The following is a 24,484-nucleotide window of genomic DNA, read 5'->3' as shown; positions in this document are numbered from 1 at the left end:
CACAGATACAACCCCCTCCAATTGCTCTGCCCTCCTCAGCACTGACTGATGTTAGGGAGGCTCTTGTAAAGATCACTGGTCATACAATCAAGACCCTTGGGCCTGGCTCTGCCCCTGGGAACCTGGGGTGATCCCTTGCCTCTCCAGGCCTCAGTTCCCCTCTGAACAAGGAGGAGGCTGTTCTAGGTGATTCCTGCCGCCCCTTCTAGCCCTGGCACACCGCTCCGTCTGTCTGTTTAGGCAACGGCTCCAGAACCCATGTGGCAGACGGGGGTAGGGGAGGTGGGCCGTCCTGACCCACAAGGAGAGGAAGAAAGAAATGGAAGACAGAGACAGCTTTGGCTGTGGGGAGAAGGGGAGGGGGAGGGAGGGGAAGGAGGAGACACAGGAGGAGGAGGGACCGCGGGGTGGAGGGCGAGACCCAGCCCAGAGCTCCGAGTGGTTTCCTGTTACCAGGCTCTAAACCCCTCACATTCCTGCAGACCTTCAGACTGCCCGGAGCTCTCGCCTGCTGCCTTCCTGCCTGCCACTGAGGTATGCACGACCCCTGCCCTGCCTGTCCCTTCTTTAGTCCCATAACTCCTGCACTCTGGTTCACTCCTCAACTTTGTGTACAGGGGAGGGGAAGCTATGCTGGGAGGTCTCCTGGATCAGAGACAGGGATGTGCATCTCCTTTGGGCTCCATCATTGCTCCCCTTAAGGGACCACGGACTTGCTGCTTGTTGCTTTTCAGGATAACTTGGTCTCCCTTTCAGGTTCGTGGAAAATAATCAGACTGTCTTTGAGGGAGTCTTTTCTCTCTGTCTCTTTCTGTGTCCGTCTCTCTGGTTTCAGAGGCTGCCTTTACAAACGCGGCAGCCTCTTCCTTTCCTGGGAATCTGATCTGGGCACAGCTGCAAGAGGGACCGGCCAGCAGCAGAGTCTGCCCTGCTTCCCATTCCGGAAGAAGAAACTTCCTAGACTTGGTTCTTGGTCAGGGGCTCTGTTTTCCAAAAGAGACTTTGCCTGAATGATACATTGATCTCTGGAAGGCAAAGGGGGAGTCTTCATTTTTAATCAGCACCTCTGGGAAGGCTCCTGTTTCCCTGGAATTTCTCCCCTCTCAAACCCCATCCTCCAACACACACACACACACACACACACACACACACACACACTCACACACACACTGATTCCGGTGCCATTCACCCTGAAATAGCGCTATCAGACCGTCAGTCTTATCCTGGGTTCCCTGGGGTGTAAACACAGGAAATGGTCAGAAGTAGCCCTCTGTGTTTCTAGATCTGAAGACCCCAGACATCTGATATGGTCCAGCTGAGGCACTGGGTCTGATGGGAGGCTGGGTGGGGGGATGCGCTGTAAAGAGCGGAAGGGAGGAGGAAAGATGGAGAGGGCTCCAGGGCAACCTTCTCACACCTTGCTATGAGAAGCTCAAACTCTACACAGGCTGGTGTTAGGTCTTCTTCGGTCTATGGCTCCACTGGCTGGTTGAGAAGTGGACTTCCTGAGTCCCTGAGGACACCAAGAGAAAAGGGGGCATTGGGGGAGGCATGTCTTCTAGGAAGCCCACTCTGCCCCAAAAGGAACAGAGAGGCACACATTTTCCTCCGGAAAATTCTATTCTATGCAGAACACATAGAGAAAGTGTTTTCTCTGGGGTTAAACTTGTATACACCCCAAGTGCTGACAGTAGGGTGAGAAGCACATCAGAAGCAAGGCGGCAGACCGAAGGTACACATTTTATGTGTGATCTTAGGTAAGCGTCTCCTCTGGACTTAGTCTCCCTGTCTGTGAAGTAAGAGGGGTGGACTTGATTGATGGTCTTTGGGGTGCCCGTTGTCCTCTGAAACTTTCAAAGGAAGGTCTCTTAAACCAGAATCCACGGACTAGCTTTTGAATAGGCTTAAAGGCACCTGCAAACCCCTTAAATTTGTATATACAGTAGTGTGTGTGTGAGAGACAGAGACAGAAAGAGGCAGAGACAGCAGCAGTGTAGAAGAGGATGTTCACAGCCTTCGGTCTTAACATATTCTCAAATGGATGCTGACCCTCCAGGTAGCCAGAGGGCATGATGTGGAAGATGGAGTGGGTGGGTACTGGAAGCAAAGGTGTATTTGCAGGAGGATGAAAAACTTTGAAACGGGAGTGGTTGGGGGAAGAGAGAGTTAACTCAGCCATCAGCTGCCACATCGACAAAGCCTGGAGCGGAGGGAGGGAGGGTGGGGAGGAAGGGGGCGGTGCTTGGGGCAGGAATCAACTTTTGAAACTTTTTCCAAGTCCCACCCACCAAAAGGCTCTACTTTGCTATGACTCACTCCATGAGGAATGCGAGTTGCCATGGCAACCTTTTTTTCAGGGTCTCTGCCTGCTGGCTGGGGACTCTAGAAACACTTAGAACATCAGGCTCAGTCTGAATGTCCCCCACTCCTCTCTGTCCCCAAACACCAGGACAGCAAACTTTAGGTCCTGCCCTTCTGATCTCCCAGCACCCCAGGGCAGCTGTGAGGCTGTGATATGCTTTCCGCTTCCTAGACAGGCAACTTGAAGACCTGAGTTTCAATTCTACCTCTGCCTCAAAGGTGCCATTTGACCTTGAACTAATGGCTTCTCCTTTCTGAGCCCCAGGTTCCTCTTTGGTTAAAAAGCAATAACAGCACCACCTCAAAGGGATACTGTGTGGACAAAACAGGGTGATGCACAGCGAAGCACTTGCTACACTGTGGCCCTCCCACTTAATCAGATGGGTTTTTAGAACTGATGAATTTATGGCATCCAAAGAGTTGAAATCATCCCCAGCTTTTTTGTCTGGCAGCTTCATCATCTTGGGGTTTGGATATAACTTCCCTTTACTAAAAGTGCCGACAGGCACATGTAAATGAAATAAATATTGTTCAAATTCTTTTGATTTGGGCATCTTCTTGAGTATCTCCCAAGAGTGTTGTACCCTCCAGTGTGGAAAGAGCACTGGCCAAGGCAATGGCAGAGGTGGATCCTAATTCACAGTGAGTGACATTTGGAAAGACACTTCCCCTCTCTGGACCTCAGTTTCCCAATCTGTTAAATGGGGAATGTAACTAAATGGTCTCCAGGTACCCTTCCAGCTCTGAAGTCCTGTGAACCTAAATGCCAGGTGCTGCTTTCATTAGAAGGAATAGTTGGGCTACATTTTTAACACCTCCTGGCCCCCTAGCTGAAAAGGAAACAAGAGAGGATGGGCTAGGGGGTCTTGGGTTACATAACAGTCCTGCTAAAATCTTTATCCATCTCTAGAGACTTGTCAACCAATAGCATGGCTGGGGTTTGCTATTCACAAGAGCAGTCTTCCTTGCTGAAAATAAGCTATAAATAGAAAAGGATGGTGGAGGAAAGAGCTGAGGATGTGAGGTAAACAGGAAAACATTTTATTTTTGAGGTTATTTAGATAGGTAGCTATGTGTGCAGAGATAAAAAAACCCACGAGGATGCCAAATATATAAACATTGATTTCACCAACAGGCACCCACTGGCATAGCTAAAAATAAATGTCTCAATACATGAGCAGACACAGAAGGTCATGCACTCAAAGCTCTCCCTGAACGATACCCTGACTCCCAGACAAGGCCCAGGTGTCCATTTGGATGCATATGCAAACTCTGACCCTCACCAACACAGGCTGAAACGGACAGATGCCGAGTCAAGTAGACACGCACAGAGTCGCACACACAGCTTCACGCAGAGGTCCTCAGGGCCATCAGTCGCTCATACAGATACACAGCTGCTGTTCGTAGCCACACACGGATGTGCACAGCCAGATCTAACTATAGGCCATGGCAGGGAGACAGACTCCTGACCGCCTGTTACATATTACAGACAGAAATTGAGACTCAGGAAGGGAGAATAACTCACTTAAGGTCACACAGCAAACTGTTGCCTGAGCCACACTTTCAGATGTCTGGAAACATCCAGATGTTCAATGCGTGTTCTGTTCGTTTCATCTGAGCAGGTTGGCGTCCTCCATACCCTCCTCCCTCTAGAGGCAATGAGCCCCGCGAATAATAAGTGACGAGCAGGACTTCTTTCTCTCCTTCGCTGGCCTGCCATGGCCTAAGCCAGCCCGCGTGGCTTTGTCATCAGGGCAGCAGGATATGGCTAAGGGGCGGCTGCTCATTTGCTTCCTGCTGGCTCCCTCCCTAACCTCCTTTAGAGGAGGAAAGGGAAGGCTGGAGCCGAGTTTTCAGCCAGCCCTGGGGATGGAAGAAATTACTTTTTCTCTGCAGCACAGAGCCTGGGTCCTGACCCCAACCCTGAACTCAGGGACAGCTGGGCTGTGCAGGCCCAAGGCCAGCAATCAGTAACTTGACAGAATTATTTAGAAAAACAGCCTCCTCACCCAGAAGATGTCTTAGACGGGAAATTAACTCTGTCCTCACTCATCAAGCTATAGAGCTTGATATCTATAGGGAAAATACAAATGGAAATAGCAACTCTCTCCAGAGCTGGGTTCTTTCAGAAACTTGGTATTAACCCATCTCATCTGTGGATCCTTCTGGGCCATCTTGTGTTGGTCATAGCCTTAGGATCCTGACTTGATCAGATGAAAAAATAAAAACGCAAACATCTGGATGTTTCTGAACATCTGGGAAGTTTAGCTTGCCATACGACCTCGAGTGAATTATTTTCCCTTTCTGATCCTCGGTTTCCCTATCTCTAAAATCAGAAGCACGGCAAAGAGATTTCCTATGGCTTGACAGCTGCTAGAAGAACTGTGTTCAGGATTTGAATGCCACTCTGGACTTTAGAGGAAAAGGTCGTATGATTGATTAGTAATGTCTGCCACATGCACAGGAGGGGCAGGTGGAGGCATATATGCCACAGATTTGCTATCTTTAGGATGTGACAGCCTGGACACTTTGATGTTATTTTTCATCCCCTTCATTGTGGTCACCCAGTTGCAGCAGTGGCCCCTAGGGGGAGCCAAGAAGGAGAGCCTGAAGCTCCACCCTGGGGCCTCTCCTAACCATGGTGAAACGTGGCATCTCAGATCTGTTTATAGAACCTCAGTCAGATTGATTCTAGTCTCACACTCTGGGGCTACTTCTGAGTTGCCTCTGAACCTCTTCAAAGCTAGGCTTGAGCACCCATAATACCCTAAAAGTTTCCCTTAGCTTCTTCCCTTCCAGCAAGAAATGTTAGAAGTGGAAGCAGGGAGTCAAGGGGCAAGTTGGGAAAGGTGGTATTCTGAAAGATTTCTGCTTCAGTTGACTCAGAATGTCAGGGCTGAAAGGAACCTTAGGGACCCCCTGGCCCCAAGGGCTTCAAACTCTGTTCATGAAAGAACCTAGAGGCATTCCAAGGTGTCTCAGGGGGTGTCCAAGTGTACAGGATTTCCAGCCCCCATCTCAACACTGCTTTCACCTGCTTTTTTTTTTTTTTTCTAATTTCAAGCTAATTCATTGAATAGATAATAGTACATTCACATGTTCAACAAATGCAAGAGGCTCTTAGCTGTTTCAGATTTGGACTTGTGCAGAAGACTTCATTGAGAGAAAGAGCTCCTGGCTTGTATGTTGAATACACTGGTCTAAAAGATACCCCTCATTGTGCAGATGAGTGATGCTAGGTGAGGTCCAGGGAGTAGAGGAGCCTACCCTAACCTGCATGGTGAGCTGGGAGCAACATGGCCAAGACTCGAACCCAGGACCCGACTTCCACATCACCTCTGACTGGCTGCGTCTGCTCCCCCGGGGTGTGAGTGCCCATGTAGCTACACTGGCCGTGATGGTGCCTCTCTGGCCTGGCTCAGCCCTCCTTCTGAGTCCCAGCTCCCGGGCGGGCCTGGCTCACTCACGGGGTTCCTTTATTAGCCTCTACACTTGTTTTCCTCTCTTTGGGCTTGTTTACCAGGAACATGTGTTTTTTTGGAACCCTTGTTTGCAAGCCAAACAGTGGAAGCAAGACGCCTGGTTTGCGTCAGCAGCTCAACTGAGAGGGCAGCCTGGGGCCGGCTCTGTCACTGTGCCCACTGGGGGCTGGGCTGGTGTGCCTGAGACCAAGAGGAGCAATGTCTCCTTTCTCCACCCCAACACCTTTTCTCCCTGGGCCACAGACAAAGAGCTGGTATCCTTGCCCTGGATTTTCAAGGGGGGTGGAGATTCTGGGATCTTTGGATTTTAAGATGCTCTTCCATTGCTAACCTCTTGTATTCTCTCGGGCAAATCACCCATGAGCCTTTCAAGGTAGGTGTGTTATTTGCATTTTACAGACGGAGACATGAATTGAGGCCCAGAGAGGGAGAGTCACTTTCTGAAGGTCACACAAATGCTAAGTGGCAGAGCCAGGATTTGAACCTGTATATTCTATCTCCAGAGCCCCTGGGCTTACCTTTCTGCCATACTGCCTCTATAAAACTTGATAACCACCCTGTTTCATATGGTAGCCACTAGCCACATGTGGCTACACAGATTTAATTAAAATGAGATACAGTGAAAACTTCAGCCCTTCATTTACACTAGCAACATTTCAAGTATTCCATAACCGCTGGAGGCCAGTAGCTACCATATTGGACAATGCAGATATAGAATATTTTCATCATCTCAGAAAGTTCTATTAGACTGCATTGCTTCATAAACTCTTCTACTCAAATCAGATTTGATGACTGCATCTCAGATTCTGTGTTTCATATTCTTAGGGGTCTATGATTCTAAGACCCACGATCTAAAATTTTATGATTCTGAGATTTTCCCCAGTTCTGACGTTCAGGGACTTTTCAGTGTCCAGCGAGAGCCCAAAGGAGGCCCGTTATATTTTGAGGGAGATGAACTGGGGGCGCTGGCTGTACTTTTCCATCCCCAGAGAAGTGACCTCAGCTTCGGGTCCTGCTGGCAGCCAAGGACGGGTTTTCAGCCATCTCCAGAGCAAATAAAGGCAAAAGGAAGGGACTGGATGTACGGAACAGGAGGCAGGACAGGCGGTGGGGTGGGAGTGAGCGGTGTCTGCATCTGATGACCACTGAGCCAAGGGAAACACACCTCCTGCCCCCCTCATCCCCCCAACGCCCCCTCAGGCTCCTTTCCTTCCCTGTAACTTGGGCCAGTTCGCAGCCCAACTGGGCCCCCTTCAGGTGAGCACCTCGGGAGGGAGCTGCCACAAAGGGAAACAGTGTGTGAGGTGGAGGGCATGCCAGTGGCAGAGGGGGGCAGCCTGGGTCTTCATTCAGCCCTGCCGCTAGCTCCCTGGGGCTCTGGGTAGGTTTATTCCCCGACTCCGGCTCCGGCTCCGGGCCTCAGCCTTCTCTCCTGTGTTAGAAGGCAGAAAGGCATGCCTTCAGCCCCCAGTGGGATGCCGGATTATGAAGACATTTTGAAAAGGATAAACACAGGTGTCATTACAAACTAAAGAGATACAAAGAAGGGAGTTTTCATTTAAAATTGCTCATTTATACAAAAGTATTTTTATTTTCCCTGGGCACGCCAGACCTAGGTTTGGTTGGCAAAGGATGGGTGCACAGCTGATAATTTCTGGATGCTGGGGTTTGACCCTGTGTTCTGACCTTGCTGGCGTTACTGATGCACCCCCTTAGCTTTGCAGGATGGGTGCCTTGCCTCTTCGGCCAGTGATGGTTTACAGAACCTCCAAGAGGGAGGTCATAGGTATGCAGGGAGTATGGTCGCGCATCCGAGAACAGTCCAGCTGCCCCCCTTCCCTCCCATCCCATCATCTGGAGGGAGAGGGTTCTGGGACCGGTGAGGTAGCACTGGGCACTGGGCAAAACCTCAAATTTGGAGAATAACTCCTCCTCCAAGATTTCGTGTCCTTTTCTTAACATTCTCACTTTCCGCTTTTCTCTCCCACCCCACTCCCATCTCCGAGCATGACCCCTGTGAGGCCCAAACCAACGCCATGGGAAGGGAGTTTGTCAGCTTGAAAGGGGCCTGAATGTTGCGTGACTTTCTCCCTCTCAACTTCAGACTCCTCATTGTGACAGCAGGACTCAGAGCCCTCCCATGCCTGCCAGTGTGTCAGAGGCTCCAAGCGGACAGAGTACTATATGTGGGGCCTTTAGAAACTATAAAGTACTGTAAGATGTAGAATTATTTTTCTCTTCCGGCTGCAGCACCAAGGATGGGGGTGGCAGAAAGGGTCAGTGTGCCCCTGGGAAACAGCGCAGGTGGTGAGGCAGGGCAGACAGAAGAGCTGACCCACAGACCCTTCCCTGGTCAAAGAGAAGGAGCGGTTCCTCTGCTCATACGAAGGACACAGACTCTGGAGACATCAGTCTTCCTGGCTCTCCAACCTGAAGCTTATTGCATTTCCAGTCCTAGTTGGGCTGTTTCTCTAACGATATGTCTTCTCTGCAATTGGAGCCCAGACGAGATGACTTTTTTTGTTCCTGCTACAAGTCTCACTTTGACCCTTCAACTCCAAGCAATCTCAGACAAGCCCTTCATTCATGCTTTCTCTCCTGTTCCCTTCGTCCAAAGCCACATGCGGGAGTTGATTTGTTTGTATCTTCCAAGTGTGGAAGGAAGAAGGGAGATTTTTCCACCTCAAGGCTTGCGGGGAGAGGGGGGAAGAAAAGCATACAGCTGTGTGAGGGGAGGAACGTTCCCAAAACTGCCTGGAAGGGGAAGACTGAATTCCTCTGGGAGCTGGGGACATCGTGAAGCAAAGCCAGGCTCCCAGGTTGATATCTTTAAATTTCTGTTGGTTTTATTTCTTGTATACTCTATGAAATAGTGAGGTTTAGTGTCTATTTCAGTCCAATAAGGGACCATTATGAAGACTGCCCTTCCCCTGTTTCCCCAAATACCATAATCCAAGTTAAAATGGAGGATATCAGAGGGGAGGATGTATGCCTAGACCAGCATATGCTGTGACAGTTTAAGGGCATCTTAAGGGCCCAGGCTACCACCGCAGTGTTCACCTAGTCTAACGCTCTCAACAGAAGGGGGAACCAAGGTCTAGAGAGGATGAAGGATTGAACCAATACACCAGGTTAGTATTTCGACAGAATCAGAATCCCTGGTATTTAGTTCCAAGCCAAGTGTTTCTTCCACGATGCCAGGGTACCTCCCACCAAGGTGCTTGGTCAGTTGAGAAGTCTTGGGAGGAACTAGGGATAATGGGACTGATATGGAAGTTTTGGGGGACAAACGAGGGAAGATACGGTTGTTGCTCACCTTGGCTAAAAGCTGCTTGGGGGCAGAGGGAGCATGCTTGCCCTGTGTGGCCACAGAAGGACCATCAGAGTAGACCAGGAGAAGCTTGAGGGAGGCAAATTGAACAGTATAAGGAAGACCTTTCTAAAGCCATTTGGAAACGGAAGTCCATTCAGTTAGAACAAGAAACGAAATGTCCCCACCATAGTTCCTCAGTTAGGGATGGCATTTTGGCAGTGAACCATCAGAGGAGATTCTGTTCCAAGATGCCTTCCTGTCAGGAGATTGTTAGAGTCGAGAGCTCAGCATCTAGAGGAAGGTCACAGCAGTGACCAGGGCAGGAGAATTTTCTAGATCTCAGCTAACATCCTTTAACTGTGAAGGGGAAAGGGAAGGTACCATGCAACATATGTAAGCATTTGGATATTAGTTCCCACACAGGATCCGGAGAAGTGCCATCCTCCTGGGTAAATGGAGGAAAGTATGGCCACAAGTTCCACGGGCCACACTCAAAAACTATTGTTCTTTGTTTAGAATGTAGATCTCATTGTCTCAAATTGGCAAGAGGTTGCTGCCCATTAGCTTCTCTTATTAGAGATGGGAAAGAAGCAGAAGGAAGAGGAGGGGAGGAGGAGAGTTTGGGGTATAGGAAGAAAACAATCCTAGAACACCAGGGATTGAAGGGACCCTTGAACATGATCTGGTTCAGCATTGCCCAGACTTGACGAATTAGCCAATCACCTTTGTCGAATCACTTTTTAAAAACTTAAATAAATGTATTGAGGGGACTTCCCTGACGGTGCAGTGGTTAAGAATCCGCCTGCCAATGCAGGGTACACGGGTTCGAGCCCTGGTCCAGGAAGATCCCACATGCCACGAAGCAACTAAGCCCGTGCGCCACAACTACCGAGCCGGCACTCTAGAGCCCGTGAGCCACAACTACTGAGCCTGAGAGCCACAACTACTGAAGCCCACACACCTAGAGGCCGTGCTCCTCAACAAGAGAAGCCACCGCAAGGAGAAGCCCGCGCACCGCAACCAAGAGTAGCCCCCACTCACTCCAACTAGAGAAAGCTCGCGTGCAGCAAGGAAGACCCAACCAGCCAAAAATAAAAATAAATAAATGAATTTAATAATAATAATAAATAAATGTATTGAGAAAGGAGACTTAAGACCACTACCATAAATGGAAAAATCTGTGTACCTTTGTCATAAATAGAAGGAAACTGTAAAACTAAACACAAAGGAGACAAAACAAATTTATTGAATTCCAGCTGAATGTAGTTTCCCGTGGAGGCTCTGAGCCAGAGGCATACTCTCGGTTCAAAAAGGATGAGTGTTAGGTGTTAAAGACACATTAGCACCAAACTGAGACTCTCATATAATCAGGATTGAAAGAGAAATGAGTAGAAGCAACTTACTCCCGTGTCTTTCACTATCCTTTAACATGGACCACCTAAAATTACCTTGCATATCACAGGAATTCAGCGTCAAGAACTCTCCATCAAGAATCCTCCCCCATGGGGACTTCCCTGGCGGTCCAGTGGTCAATACTCCGCGCATCCAATGCAGGGGGTGTGAGTTCGATCCCTGGTCAGGGAACTAAGATCCCAAAAAAGAAACCTCCCCCTCACTGAACTCTCCATCTCTCTCCTCCCCACAGGGTTCCTAGCACCATGAGGGCCTGGATCTTCTTCCTCCTTTGCCTGGCCGGGTGGGCCTTGGCAGCCCCTGTAAGTACCTAAAGGTCACATCTGTTTGGTCTTACCTCCCACCACCAGCCCAGGGGCATCGAATCTGCCAGCCCTAGATGCTCAGAAGGGACGGAGACTTCCCCATCATGATTTAACTGTCTAATTAAAAAAAAAAATTTTTTTTTTCTTTAATAAGCTCCAAAGAAAAAGTGAATGAGGACCACTGGGTGGAGATTCCAGAGAAGAGAGATTTCCATGTAACATGAAGATGCACTTTTTAACAATCAGAGCTTCCCAGAAAGGGACTAGAATTGCTTTAGAAGGAACTGACCTGTTTGTCATATGAGGAATTCTAGCAGAGGGCGGGGGGTGCCGATGGGGATGATGCTAGAAGGGATTCAAGCCACAGAGAGAGGGCTGGGTTAGTTTCTGAATCAATGAGGGCTACTTGGTTGCAAGCAACAGACTCCAATCTGACTAAATTAGGAGGGAAAAGGATATAGGGGTAGATTATAAAATCCAAGGCCTTGGGGAGAACTAGAAAAGGGCAGCTCTGGGATCTGGGAGGTAAGATCTAATGGACGGTCCTGGAGGTAAGATCTAATGGATGGTCATGGAAGTGTTGCCATTTGAATGTCTCTACTCTGACAGTTTTCACATCTTGAGAAAACGTGCCAACAAGATTAAAAAAAATTCAAGGAGAGCCAATCTAGTTGAGCTTGGGTCCTGGGCCTGCTTCTTGGCCAAGGGACTGTGAGGCACCTTGACTGACAGGCCCTCCAAGAATCGCATGGAGAGGGCCAGCAGTGGTCATCCAATGCTACGCTGGAAGCTGTGACCAGAAGACAGAGGAAGAAACGTGAAGTGGGCAAAGAAAAGTTTTTCACCTATGATTCCCTCACCCTCTCTTCACTAGAAGGTGTGATGATGGTAGATGCTGGCAATCCTGAGAGATTTTGGCAAAAGATCTGGCAAGTTAGCATCACTTTTAGAAGAAGCCCCAGCCAGCCAGGCACCTCAGAGTCATATGCTATCTTGCTTCTTGTAACTCCAAGTTGACTCCAAGAAGGAATCGCCAAATAATAATAATGATGATGATGATATCATGGTTGTGGGGAAGATAATGACCTCTGTTAAAATTCAGTGTTCATCCCCTCCGGGTCTCAGTTTTCCCATCTGTAAGATGAAGGGAGTTGGCCTGCATTAGCGGTTTTCACACTTCATGGGAGCCTAAGCGGCGGAAATGTTTTTCCAAGCCAAATCTTAGGTAGAAGCTCCAGATATAACTATAAAGGCAGGTGCTCCAGAGCCCCACAGGGCCCCCGTGTTTGGCTTCTCCTGTGCATCATCCCTGCTCACAGAAGTCCCTGAGGGGCTCTGCTCATTGGAGACCCCCAAGTGCACAGCCTTGGGGGTCTCCAACGAGCCGCTCTCCTAACTCGCCAGCTTGAGAGGTCCAGGCCGAGGCACTTCAGCAGTGAAGCTGGCCTTGGCCCTGACCTCTCCAAACCCCATTTTCACTTCCCAACAGCAACAGGAAGCCCTGCCTGATGAGACGGAGGTGGTCGAGGAAACCGTGGCTGAGGTATCCGAGGTAGGTGGGGAGGGACTCCAGACCTGCGGCCCCTCTTTGCCCACATCTGCTCCCTGAGAAAGCCAAACAGGTGCTGTGGGCCTCCTGCTGGAACGGGCGCAGCACAGATGTAAATCCTGTGTATCCCCCAATCCTGACACACTCCTGAATGCTCCCCAAACCTTCCACGGAACCTAAGAGTTGGGAGCTATGATTTTGAATTTTGTTTACTTTTTAAGCTGTGGAACCTTTTTTCATAGATGATCGCCCACGGTCTTCCCCATATGTCAAACAGATGAAAGAGGAGCTGCTCTGGTGTGGCTGGAAGGGTGGAGAGCTTGGTACCCCCTCTTGCTCTGAACCCCCTGGTGGCCTCTGAGGCATCTCCATAGAGGTCTGGGGCCCTAGAGGCACAGCGGCCTGTAAGATTCAGTCTCACTTCTGGACCTGGCAATTGTGCTCTCTGTGACCTGGGCCCAGTGCCCCTCTCCAGCTTGTCTCTCCCCATCCCTCTGTGGGTACCTGAGGCTCCAGGCTTTGCCCCTTCCTTGCAGGTCTGGGATGGGGGTAGGGCCATTTGACTCATTCTTCCCCCTCCACCCCAGGTACCTGTGGGAACCAACCCCGTCCAGGTGGAAGTAGGAGAATTTGATGAAGGTGCTGAGGAAGCCGAGGAGGAGGTGGTGGCTGAAAGTAGGTCCCTTCCCCGTGTCTGGTCACATGAAGCCTCTGCCCTCTGCCACCTGGGCCTAAAGCGTGGGCCCAGTGTGCATGAAGTTCCTTCCCAAGGAAATGCAGGGTGGGGTCCTCGCTGCAGGATGGGCCGTGGAGGAGAAACTGCCTTGACTGAAAAGGTTGGGATTATTTTCTGGAATCTGGAAAGATCTATTTATAGCCAGGCCTTGAGTGTCAGGAAGGGAAGTTCTCAAACTGCAAATGGCCTTCTCCCCTTATAGCCCTTTACTGTAATTCCAAAGTTGGGTTTCACATTCCCACTGAGGTCCCCATTCCCATCTGGTCACTCGATGGCCCCAGAAGCTTTCACACTCGTGAGCTTATTTGATTTTCACTCAGCCGTGGGGAAATAAGGCCTGGAAACCTGACACAACTCATATAAGTCTACCCGTGGAGTTAGCGCCAGGGCCACAGCAATGACCCAGGGCCTCTGGCTCCCACCCACAGTGCCAGCATTCCCATCCCACACAGTGGAGATGCTCCGTACCCCAGGGGCTAATAGCACAGACTCTGGAGGCGAACCAAACAAGGCTTGCCTCCAAACCGCCGCCTCTTTCTGCGATGCCCTCCCGACAGCCTGCGAAGCTTCTCTGAGCCCAGCTTCCGCATGTCTTACTTGGGGAAGGGTGAAGATGGTAGATCCTTGCCCCAGGGCTGTCAGAGGATTATGAGATAAAGCAGAAGCGCCCTAGCAGGGCAGGCATCCAACAAAGGATGACTATGATACCCCCAGCCAAGCACCAGGAGGAAAAGGCTAGACGGGCTCGCATCCTGAGGGCACAGAATATTCTCATTGGAGCAGAGGGGCGTCTACTGAGTCACGTTCCTTCCCTTCCACGCCCCTCATCCAGTGTTTACCAGACACAGGCGGGCTCTATTGTTCAGTGTGGGCCTTGGGGCTCTGCTCCCTTTTCCGCTACAGCCGCTCAAGTCTGTTTTGTTAGGCCTCACAGCTCCCTGGCTCCGTGACAACAGCTGACTTTCCAAGTCATTCTAGAAAGTCTATTCTAAAATCCCAAAATGCCTTGCGATGACTGATCCACCAACAGCTGAGGACACAATGGTTGCTTCCATCCTTGGGGGAGCTATATGGCACCTGGCGCTACTGGGTCCCAGACGGAGCCCCCAGCCCCCCAAGTGTGCCTGGCCCTGACCTCAGACTGAGTCTCTAATCCCCAAACTGAGCCAACTGCTCCCCTACATGCCGATTGCTGGGTTCAGCAGAAGAGAAGGGAGGACACAGGGCTGCTCAAAGCCCGAGTGGGGGCCACAGCCTAGGACTTCTGTCCAAGGATCCACTGTGGGGTGGGGTGGACGTGCTAGCCCGGGTGATGCTAACCGGGTGCCCTTGCGCTCTACCAGACCCCTGCCAGAACCACCACTGCAAACATGGCAAGGTGTGCGAGCTGGACGAGAACAACACCCCCATGTGTGTGTGCCAGGACCCCACCAGCTGCCCTGCCCCCATTGGCGAATTTGAGAAGGTGAGGCCCGAGGGACAGGGGCAGGGCGGGGGGCTGGGGTCCTCAGAACACAGAGCATCTGCCCAGAACACTGCTGGCTTGGTGGTCCCACGGGGCAGCTCCAGTCTCAGAAGTCCCCTCGCTAGGTGTATTCACAGCAAGTGAGTCAGAGGGGAGGCTCTTCCCATCACTGGACTCTCCAGCAACCACCAGGAATTGACGTGGCGCCACCAGCTTCCAGCTCTACTCAGACTCCAAAGGGAATACATCAACACCGCCAGGCACCGAGATAGGGGCTTTCTATATGTGGGAGCAGCTTGGCAAAGCATCAGGTCCAAAAATGTGCATTCTGGGTCAGACTGAAGGCTGACATCAAAGCCCATCTCCACCACTTGTTAATGTGGGATCTTAGCTATGTTCCACTCCAAGTTTTCTCACCTCTAAAAATGGGACAGAAATAGACTTTATCTCATAGGGCTATTGTGGGGATTTGTCAGATAATGTCTGGTACTCAGTAAGTTCTCAATATGTGCTATTTTTTAAAATCTTTCAAACCTGTTCATTATACCTCCAGTAGGACTCAACCATCCATCCATCCATCCATCCATCCATCCATCCATCCAAGTAAATACTTATTGAGCACCCATGCATGTCAACCATTGTGCTAGTGGTAACCTAGCTCAGGGCAACAAATCAAGTACCAGTATCATTCCCACAACCTCCCACCTGGCTTCTCCATCTTCAATCTCTCCCCAGTACAGCTTATTCTCTGGGCTCCAAATTTTAGCATCTTTGTCAACTCTCCCCTCCTCGTCACCCCTTCACCCCCTACCGCACCGGTCACCAGCGCCCATCAGGTCTCCCTCTGCAGTGATAATATAAGCAATAAGCGTGTGCAGGATGTTCAACGCAAGGCTCCCCTCCTCCTGACACAGCCACTTACTCTGCCACTGCCTTTGTTCAGCCCACGGCATCTCTGCTCCGCCATCCCCTCATGCAGAGATTCACTAGGAGGACCAACATAACTCAGCATACAGTTGCACTCACCGCTAAGACTTAAGGGTATGTAGCTGGATGAAAAGGGAACAAGATACAGGCAGAGTGTGGAGGAATCCATGCACAGTCTTGCTTACTCTTCCCCCTGCCATGAGGGGGTCTCACAGAACCCACTCTTTCCCCAGCTACAAAGATGAGATGTAGCCACATGTGAGCAAGGCTTCTGCCCAAGGAAGCCCTTTAGAGACTCAGCACCCAACGTTTAATTGAGGGCTAGTCACACAGACATCCTCTCCCTAAAATGTACCCAAAGTCCAGACTCCAAGCAGGAAAACAGATGTTCAGCATGAACCATATTATTTGTACAAGCAATCTAGGCACAGTGAGCCACTTTCATCATTGTGGACAGTTTTCTAACAGTGCAGGGAATTGTTTACCAGCCACGTTTTCAGACTCCAGCCAAGGGCCAACCTCATAAGCACGCCTTTCTAAGGATAACAATCCCAGGCCTGCTGTATTAACTCTTCTGCACGCCCTGCGCTTTACCCATCCTCACCTTCAATTCATCCTTTCCATATCTCCCAGGTTTGCTTTCCCATGTCTCAGCCCTGACTCAGTCATACCACAGCTCAGAGACCAGCAGTGGTTCTCAGCATGGGCTGAACATTGGCCTGGGAGCCCAAAGAGTAGATTCTTGTCCGGGCTCCACCACTAACTCACTGTATGACCCTGGGCTAATCACGTTCCTTGCCTGGCCTTCAGTGTCCCCAACTCTGAAATGGGCAAGGATGGCGGTACCAGCGAAGGGCTCTGGGAATGAACGTGACGCCCTCTATGCTTCGCCGCCAGGTGTGCAGCAATGACAACAAGACCTTCGACTCTTCCTGCCACTTCTTTGCCACCAAGTGCACACTGGAGGGCACCAAGAAGGGCCACAAACTCCACCTGGACTACATCGGGCCTTGCAAATGTGAGTCTCTCCTCGGACCCTGCCAAGCCTCCCATCTCAGGGAGAAGGCACTGAACTGGCACGGAGGCTGGCTCTGCCACTCCTGTGCTGTGTGATCTTGGGCAAATCTCTTCCCCTCCCTGAGCCTCAGGGTTCCCACTTATAAAATGAGATGATTGTCTACGAATAGGTGTCTGCATTCAGGACATGTCCAGGGAAGAACTGAGCAATTGTGGGAGCACAAGATCAGGGAGGATTTCTGGAGCCTCTCGCTAGCATCCAAGACAGCTCATTTCTTTCCTGTAAAGATGAGGAAGTTCTTCTATAGGGCTAACCACAATCTTTCCTGCTTCAACATGTGAAGCAAAAGTGATGTTCTACCTGGGCCTATAAAGTGTTTTGAAACTACTTGGATTTGAATGCTTTAAAATTGGGGCAAGGCTGTCAGTTCCCCTTAGGCCCTGTTACTCAATATTGTCATATCCTTGGCCATTTTACTCCATTACATTCCTGTCTGCCCGCATAAGACATATGATTCACCACCTTCTTCTAGAAACCTGGGAGCCAGGTGTTTGGCAAAAGGGATGCCAGGGTGTCCTCTGGCCCTTTGTTAGTGATCCCAGTTGCAGTCTCAGCTGGCCGAGGCTTCTGCTTCACCGTGGCTGCCTCCCTATCATCTGAAACACCCAAGGCCACCTCTGCTCCCCTCCAAGACAACATCCACGTGGTGTGTCTGGTACATCCTGGCACCAGATGACACTGGGGAGGGCCCCTCACCTGCCTCAGGTGTGCAGCATGCAGAAAGGTGGAGGAGGGGGAATGAGGTTCTCCTGTGGTCAGCCCTACTCTCCCAGTTACGGGGCCCAGGGTGTGAAATGAGAAGGCACAGCCTGGAGAAGAAAGGCAGGGGGAGGAATGCTGGTAGGAATTCCTGGGCAGTGAGACTGACACACGTGCTGAGAGGCTCTCCCGTCTTCTGGGGCGTATCACTCACTCCCTCCAACGCCTAGCGTCTCCAACCCAGATCTTCTCTTCCATTCCCCAGCTGCTGGTGAAGAAGGTTGTGGCCCTAACCACAGAGGGGGCTTTCCATAGGTGAAAGGATGAGGGAAGGATGGACCCCTAGGCCCTCAGGCACCCACATGCTCTGGTGCCGGATGAGGCTCTGACAGTGTGGCCTTAGTCAAGCCCCTTCTCTCCACACGGACCTCTAATAAGTCCAACAAGAGGGTGGACTTGGATGAAATCTCCAGGTCTGACATTCTGGGATCCTAGGTTCCAAAGACCAGGATGGAATCGTATCGCTGAGAATGTTCTGGTGATCAAGCATACCTGAATCCCCACCCCAGCTAAGCGGGGCCTATGGGTGGATGCTATTCCTCAGTATCCCAGCTTCAAACGCCTCTCAAGAGCCAACATCATCATCGAGGGTCCTGGCCTCTGTTTTCAGGGCGCAACACCCAGAAAAATGCAAGAGCCATTGGAGGGAACCATTTCCCTCCGCAGATCAGATGAAGGTCAAGGGGACAGCAGACGTGCCCTTTGCACTTGCCCATTTGCAGAGTATTCTTCCCCCCACACAATCTCTTTTGTTCAAAAGGTGTGAAGACACTGTGGCCCAGAGAGGCTGAGCCCTGTGCTTCAATCAAGGTCGCCGATTGAAGCTTCTTGCTGGAGGAGGGTGTGGGGCGTGGGGCGTGGGGCGGGGAGAGCCGCCCAGCCAGCATGTTGGCCCTCAGGCAGGGAGAATCAGGGTCTGTGCTGACCATGCTTGTGTGTTGGACCCTAGACATCGCTCCCTGCCTGGACTCTGAGCTGACTGAATTCCCCCTGCGCATGCGGGACTGGCTCAAGAACGTCCTGGTCACGCTGTACGAGAGGGATCAGGACAACAACCTTCTGACCGAGAAGCAGAAGCTGCGAGTGAGTGCGGTACCTTTTCATCCTGTCCCAGGGCACCTGAGCTGGACACCTCCTGGCCCCAGGCTGGCTGGGATCCACAGTCCCATTCCTAGATCTAGACCCCCAAGTGTAAGCCCACATCCCCACTCCAACGAGTGCCTGTATTCTGGGCGCTAGGACACAGACTCCTCCTTGCTGCCTTTGAAGGCTCCTAGAGTACATTCACACCTTAAAGGCTCTGAGGAGTCCTGTAACAAAAAGACCTGTTGGGTTTCCCCGGTGGCACAGTGGTTGAGAGTCCGCCTGCCGATGCAGGGGACACGGGTTCGTGCCCTGGTCTGGGAAGATCCCACATGCCGCGGAGCGGCTGGGCCCGTGAGCCATGGCCACTGAGCCTGTGCGTCCGGAGCCTGTGCTCCGCAACGGGAGAGGCCACAACAGTGAGAAGCCCGTGTACTGTAAAAAAAAAAAAAAAAAAGACCTGCTCACTTTGTCTCCATAAGAGATATAAATAACTTTATTCCTTTTTTCCTTCTGAGTCTATGGATCTTAAACTTTAATGGACATACCAAGCACTAAGAGTACTGATAAATGCAACTTCCTGGGCCCCACCTCAGGCCCACTGAATCAGTGTCTCTGTGAAGTAAGCCCCAGGAACCTGCATCTGAACATACTCCCCAGTCATTCTGGTGTGGCAGCCCTATGGAGAGCCCTTTGAGATCGCCCCAGGCCTTCATTTTTGTGGTCAAGATGCTGGTACCCATCTACGCCACTTCCTTTCCTCATTTTGAACCGTGGCCTTGGCTGGTGTCTGCCAGCTCTGGCCTCCTGTCAGAGGCGGGAGGGGCCTTGACTGGTCTGGACAGCCTCCCCGGACTCTGTCCCATGCGTCTCTGCCCCCACAGGTGAAGAAGATCCACGAGAATGAGAAGCGCCTGGAAGCCGGGGACCACCCCGTGGAGCTGCTAGCCCGGGACTTTGAGAAGAACTACAACATGTACATCTTCCCTGTGCACTGGCAGTTCGGGCAGCTGGACCAGCACCCCATCGATGGGTAAGACCCCAGGCCCTCCGGATCCCGGGGAGCTGCTCTGGCTTGGCTCTGGAGTGGACAGTCATGGGTCAGCGCTGCTAGGTGCACTAGATGCTGTCAGAAAACCTCCCAGTGGCCTCTGCTGCTCCCAGCCCTAGAGCCCACGGTTTGCCTAAGGGCTGTGGCAGGAAGGGACAGGTGTAGGAGAAAGGATGCAGGACCAGGAGGGAAGAAAGCCATGAGACACTCCCTCCTGCCAGAAGAGGCAGAAGCCATTGGAACTGAAAAGCCGTCCTTAACCTGGTGAGTGTTGGCCTGGGGTATCCATTCACGGAGGGAGAGCGAGCTAGGAAGGAACGCCAGACTCCTCGGGGTGGTAGATCCAAGGTGGGGCAGCCTGTGTGCTCACGGTCCTTCAGCAAGACCCTGAGACCCAGCCCTAACAGGGCAAACCGGCCCTGGACGTTCTTAAGAAATTCACAGAGCCAGCCCCATCCCCAAGGCAAGCCCTTGGTTTGATCGCAAGTGCTGTGTAACTGCCCTGCAGGATAGGCAGGGAGTTGGTCAGTGAACACTGACTGAGTGTCTATTAAACGCCCAGCACGATTCTAGGCAGGGGATTGAACAGTAATCGGAACTGACATGGCCCTTGCCCCCATGGAGCTCACACTCTGGGTGATGATCAGTTTTTTCCCAGTCGCAGGAAAAAGTAAAGAAGCCTCCTGGAAGTTGCAGGTGGAAGCTGGCGCACCTGCAGCTGAGCAGGGGTGGTCACCCTCACTACCGCCTTCCGGCCTTCTCTTGCTGTGTGTTCTTGGAGCAGCACGAAAAGGAAGGCCACCCTGCTTGCATGCTGTGCCCAGGGATGCTCCCCTCGGGGAAGCTCACCGCTCCCTCCTGGTCCAGCCCCTGTGCCTGGAATCTGCCCACCCTGTGGGTGATCCCGGGGGCCTGGGGTCTCCTGAGCACTGGGAAACTCCCTGCTGCTTCTCTCCCAGGCTCTTTCCGTGGCTGGGATCCATCTGAGTCATACTGTGGTGGGGAGGGCAGAAGTCAGGGGACATCTGGAGCTCAGGCTGAGCAAGGAAGGGGCCAGGAGGGAGGCTTCTGGATGGAGCTGCAAGGACTGTGAGTCTGGGAAAGCGCTTCAGCCTGGGTCAGGGGGTCCATCCTTCCCCTCTCCTTGTCCCAGAGCTGCCTGGTGACCTTGCTTGAGTCCCCGCCCCTCTCTGGGGCTCAGTTTTCTCACTGGTATACAATGAAGCGGGGGAGGGTTCAGTTCAAACATTATGTGATTCCTTCCATGAGTTGGGTGGGGCAGGAGGGCCTGGGGTTCAGAGAGATAATTGGAGTCAAGTTGTAGTCCCTTGGGGAAGAGTGTTTTCAGGACAACGAATTGAGGGCTCTGGGGAACAAGGAAAAAAAATCATACATGTGCTCTGGAGTCCAGGCCAGCTGGAAGGACAGTGGGAGAGAAATCAAAAGGCCTCCTTCTTACACATGACACAGTGTACAAACGATAAAGTTCCATCCACCCTCCCTGCCAATCCCAGTCTCTTCCCACGCTCCTCCCCGGAAGTCAGCACTTTCTTCATTTTGATGCATCTCTTTTTAGCCTCTTTAACGTGCATTTGCAGCTGTAAAAATATGTGTCCACAGAAAACATGCATCGTTGTTCCATACCAGATTTTGATCTACCAATAGCAGAAATGCTGAATATTTTCAGTTTAAGTTTCTGTGCCCTCAACTCTTAGCCAGTTAGGAAACCAGTGCACCAAGAGACCTGTGTTATGAACCCACGGACATCAGAACAGGAAAGGGCCCTTAGACATTATGGTCAACTCCTCCCCCTTTGAGGGAGGGGTAAACCGAGGCTCAGGGTGGGGCAGGGCTGTGCTCTCAGAAACACAGCAGGTCAGTGGCAGAGCTGGGGGCAGACCCAGGATTCTGGCTTCTCATCTTGCATTAAGCATCCTTTCCTTTGGCCCCGAGGGGCAGGCTCCCTGCCCCTGGCTCCCCATGCAGGGGTGTGGGGCTTTCTCAAGCTCTCAGGCTCTCCCCACCTCATCCCCTGCAGGTACCTGTCTCACACCGAGCTAGCCCCACTGCGTGCGCCCCTCATCCCCATGGAGCACTGCACCACCCGCTTTTTCGAGACCTGTGACCTGGACAAGGACAAGTACATCGCCCTGGACGAGTGGGCCGGCTGCTTCGGCATCAAGGAGAGTGAGTGTCTGAGCAAAGGGGCCGCCGTCCTCTTCCTCCCTCTTCGCTGCCCTCTCTGCCGTCTGCGTGTCTGTCCTCTCTGCCCATCTCTGCTCTCTGTGCCTCATTAACTTCTGTCTGCTCTCCCTGCCTGGGTGGGCCTCGCTCTCTCAGGCGGCTTCCTGATCCTTCTCTGTCCATCCATCGGTGTCTCCTTCTCTTTCCCTTCCTCGAGCATCAGCTCTCACTCTGTGTCTAGCACTACTTTGGGAACTGACAGGCACCTAGAGAGGAGACAGGGAGTGTAACTTGGCAGTGGGTGTAAGTGACAAGGACCGGCCAGGGAGGGGGAGACCAAAGTTCTCAGTCATAGGCTCCCTGGTTGACCTTGGACGGGTCACCTGGCCCCTGGTCCCGGGGATGGGTGGGATCCGCCAACTCTCTGGGAAGCACATCTCCATCAACACCGACCTCCAAGTCTAACGCTGCTTCTTCTTGCTTTACAGGGGACATCGACAAGGATCTCGTAATCTAAAGCCACGTCTCCACCTGCAGAACCCGATTCTTTCTCTTTGACCTTCCCCCTCCTGTTTTCCCCAATGTTTAAAATGTTTGGATGGTTTGTTGTTCTGCCTGGGGTCAAGGTGCTAATATAGACTTAAATGAATACATTAACGGTGCTAAACATGGAAATTTTAACCCAAGTCAAGACATTCTTAGCTGTAACTCAGCTATCACGGCCTCTTACTCATCTACTAACAGTCCCACTTTTGTCTTAACGTTTGCACCTCTGCCCATCGTCTTAGTGGCATACAGGTGGAAATTTTGATCTGTTCAAGTCTGCCTTCAACACACGTTGCATCTTTAGATTTTCTACTTTTCTGTTTGAAACTAATACTCACTGTATCAGACTTTGTGTTAATTTTATTTCAGGGTATTGGCTGCCAGGGGGGTCATCCCTACGTGGCCTGAAGGTGGGCAAAGGGAAGTAATAGACATGTGACGTTGGCAAGGATGTTTCTGGGGCTAGAGGATCAGTGGTGGGGAAAACCTGCAGAACCCACCAGCCAGAACGGCAGATAACAAATCTTGTTTGCCCGGGGCTATAACTGAGAGAAAGAACCCAAGACTGTGTTCTGGGAATACATAAACTCTCACGTAAACCCGGTTCCTCACCATTCCCCACCCCCCTCACTTTTCAGTGCTGTTTCTTTTCATATTAGGCTGTTTGTTCAAACTTTTCAGAGCCGTGGACCATCAGCTCTCTAGAATCCACCACACCTCTGGGGGACAGATCACCACATTGTACAGGGCTGCTTCCCTCTGAACTGTCTTTGGGAGATGCAGGAGTAGGAGGGTGTTTCAGCCAGAAAGGCCAAAATCAAGAAGAGAGGCTCAGAATGTTGGAAAACAGAAAAAGTGCAGTTGGTGAATCGGTTTTGTTTAGGGTTTTTTTTTGTTTTTTCCTCTTTTTTCACATCTGGATGGCTGTCATGAGGGATCTTTCCTTTGGTTGCTAGCACATTCCTCCTCTTCTCCCCCACCCCTCTCTTTTCTTTCTATTAATCAAAAGAAACTTCAAAGTCAATGGGATGGTCGGATCTCACAGGCTGAGAACTCGTTCACCTCCAAGCATTTCATGAAAAAGCTGCTTCTTATTAATCATGTAAACTCTCACCACGATGTGAAGAGTTTGACAAATCTTTCAAAATAAAAAGTACTGACTTAGAAACCGCCTTCATGAGTGATTTTGCATGTGTCTTAGTGACCTCATTTCCCTGACACGCCAACACATGGACATTCGTGTCCATACACGACTGTACAAATGCAAAGTTTTGCAAACACACTTGTGCTTTTGTACACACACATGCACACACACACAGGCTTGCTTATACACAGGGAATGCATGGTGCTTATAAGCACAGATTTAGCTTACTCTTAATTTTATGACCTGGGGGCTGACCTTTTTCATGACTGCACTTCATTATCAGAGCACCAGGCTAAGCAACTCTCTCCCTTCACTAACCACTCACTCATTCATCCATCCATCCATTCAATAAATGTTTATGACATACCTCCCCTGGACAGATCCCATTCCAGGTGCTATGGGCACAAATGTGGCAAAGCAGACAAAGCATCTGTTCTTCTGGCTTTTACAGTCTAATGTGGAATGGGTTAAAAAATGTACAAATAAATATAAATTACAAGGCGTGATAGGTACACTGAAGGGAGAGTATAAGAAACCAGGAGTGTGTGTCACAGGAGGACACGGGATTATTCTAGAGTCCCACTATCCCGCATGGTAGCTACGACCCATGCATGGCTATTGAGCTTTAAATTTAAATTCATTAAAATTTAAAACTGAGTCCCTCAGTCACTCTAGAAACTTTTCAAGTGCTTGATAGCAATACGTGGCTAGTGGTTACCCTACTGAACAGGTAGATCCAGAACATTTTCATCAATACAGAAGGTTCTATTGGACAAAGCTGTTCTAGGGCTTCCTTAAGAAAACTTGAGCTGATTCACAGAGGAAGAGAAGGAATGAAGCGTTTGGAGGGGCAGAGGTGAGAGAGGGGAGCGGTCGGGGAAAGGGCATTCCAGGCAGGGGGAACAGCACAGGCAAAGGTCTTGAGGGGATGGGGCGCACCATGAGTCCCACGCCAGTGTGGCTGGTGTGCAAAATGAGGGCTTATCCTGGATGAAACTGAAGAGGTGGGCAGAGGCCAGACCCTGCAGTCTGGTAGGTCATGATATGGAGTTTGGATTTTATTTTTTTGTTTGCGATGGGAAATTGTT

At 51.0% G+C, this 24,484-nt stretch overlaps 1 protein-coding gene across 2 annotated transcripts; it reads left to right on the top strand.

Annotated features, from left to right (window-relative positions):
• Positions 1-463: 463 nt before the first annotated feature.
• On the top strand, positions 464-23,424 carry SPARC (secreted protein acidic and cysteine rich). 2 transcript variants are annotated; one of them, XM_065873375.1, is made up of 10 exons: positions 464-534; positions 10,802-10,871; positions 12,364-12,426; positions 13,011-13,098; positions 14,503-14,624; positions 16,449-16,569; positions 18,338-18,471; positions 19,356-19,504; positions 21,561-21,709; positions 22,195-23,424. In XM_065873375.1, the coding sequence occupies exons 2-10, from the start codon at positions 10,815-10,817 to the stop codon at positions 22,221-22,223; spliced, it is 912 nt and encodes a 303-aa protein (XP_065729447.1). In that variant the 5' UTR covers positions 464-534; positions 10,802-10,814; the 3' UTR covers positions 22,224-23,424. The 2 variants fall into 2 exon arrangements, with proteins under 2 accessions (XP_065729447.1, XP_065729448.1); XM_065873376.1 differs by lacking the exon at positions 464-534 and having other exon boundaries at positions 10,815-10,871; positions 12,364-12,417; positions 22,195-22,772.
• Positions 23,425-24,484: the final 1,060 nt, after the last annotated feature.

This window comes from Phocoena phocoena, chromosome 3 (assembly GCF_963924675.1).
Source record: "Phocoena phocoena chromosome 3, mPhoPho1.1, whole genome shotgun sequence".
NCBI classification, from domain to species: Eukaryota; Metazoa; Chordata; class Mammalia; order Artiodactyla; family Phocoenidae; genus Phocoena; species Phocoena phocoena.
This window is presented reverse-complemented; position numbering and strand designations above follow the sequence as displayed.

Bases quoted from the DNA above. Each gene is read 5' to 3' on its own strand.
- SPARC (XM_065873375.1), top strand. From the start codon at position 10,815: ATGAGGGCCTGGATCTTCTTCCTCCTTTGCCTGGCCGGGTGGGCCTTG. The intron at 10,872-12,363 runs GTAAGTACCTAA...ACTTCCCAACAG, and splicing joins GGTGGGCCTTGGCAGCCCCT to CAACAGGAAGCCCTGCCTGA. The intron at 18,472-19,355 runs GTGAGTGCGGTA...CTGCCCCCACAG, and splicing joins CCGAGAAGCAGAAGCTGCGA to GTGAAGAAGATCCACGAGAA.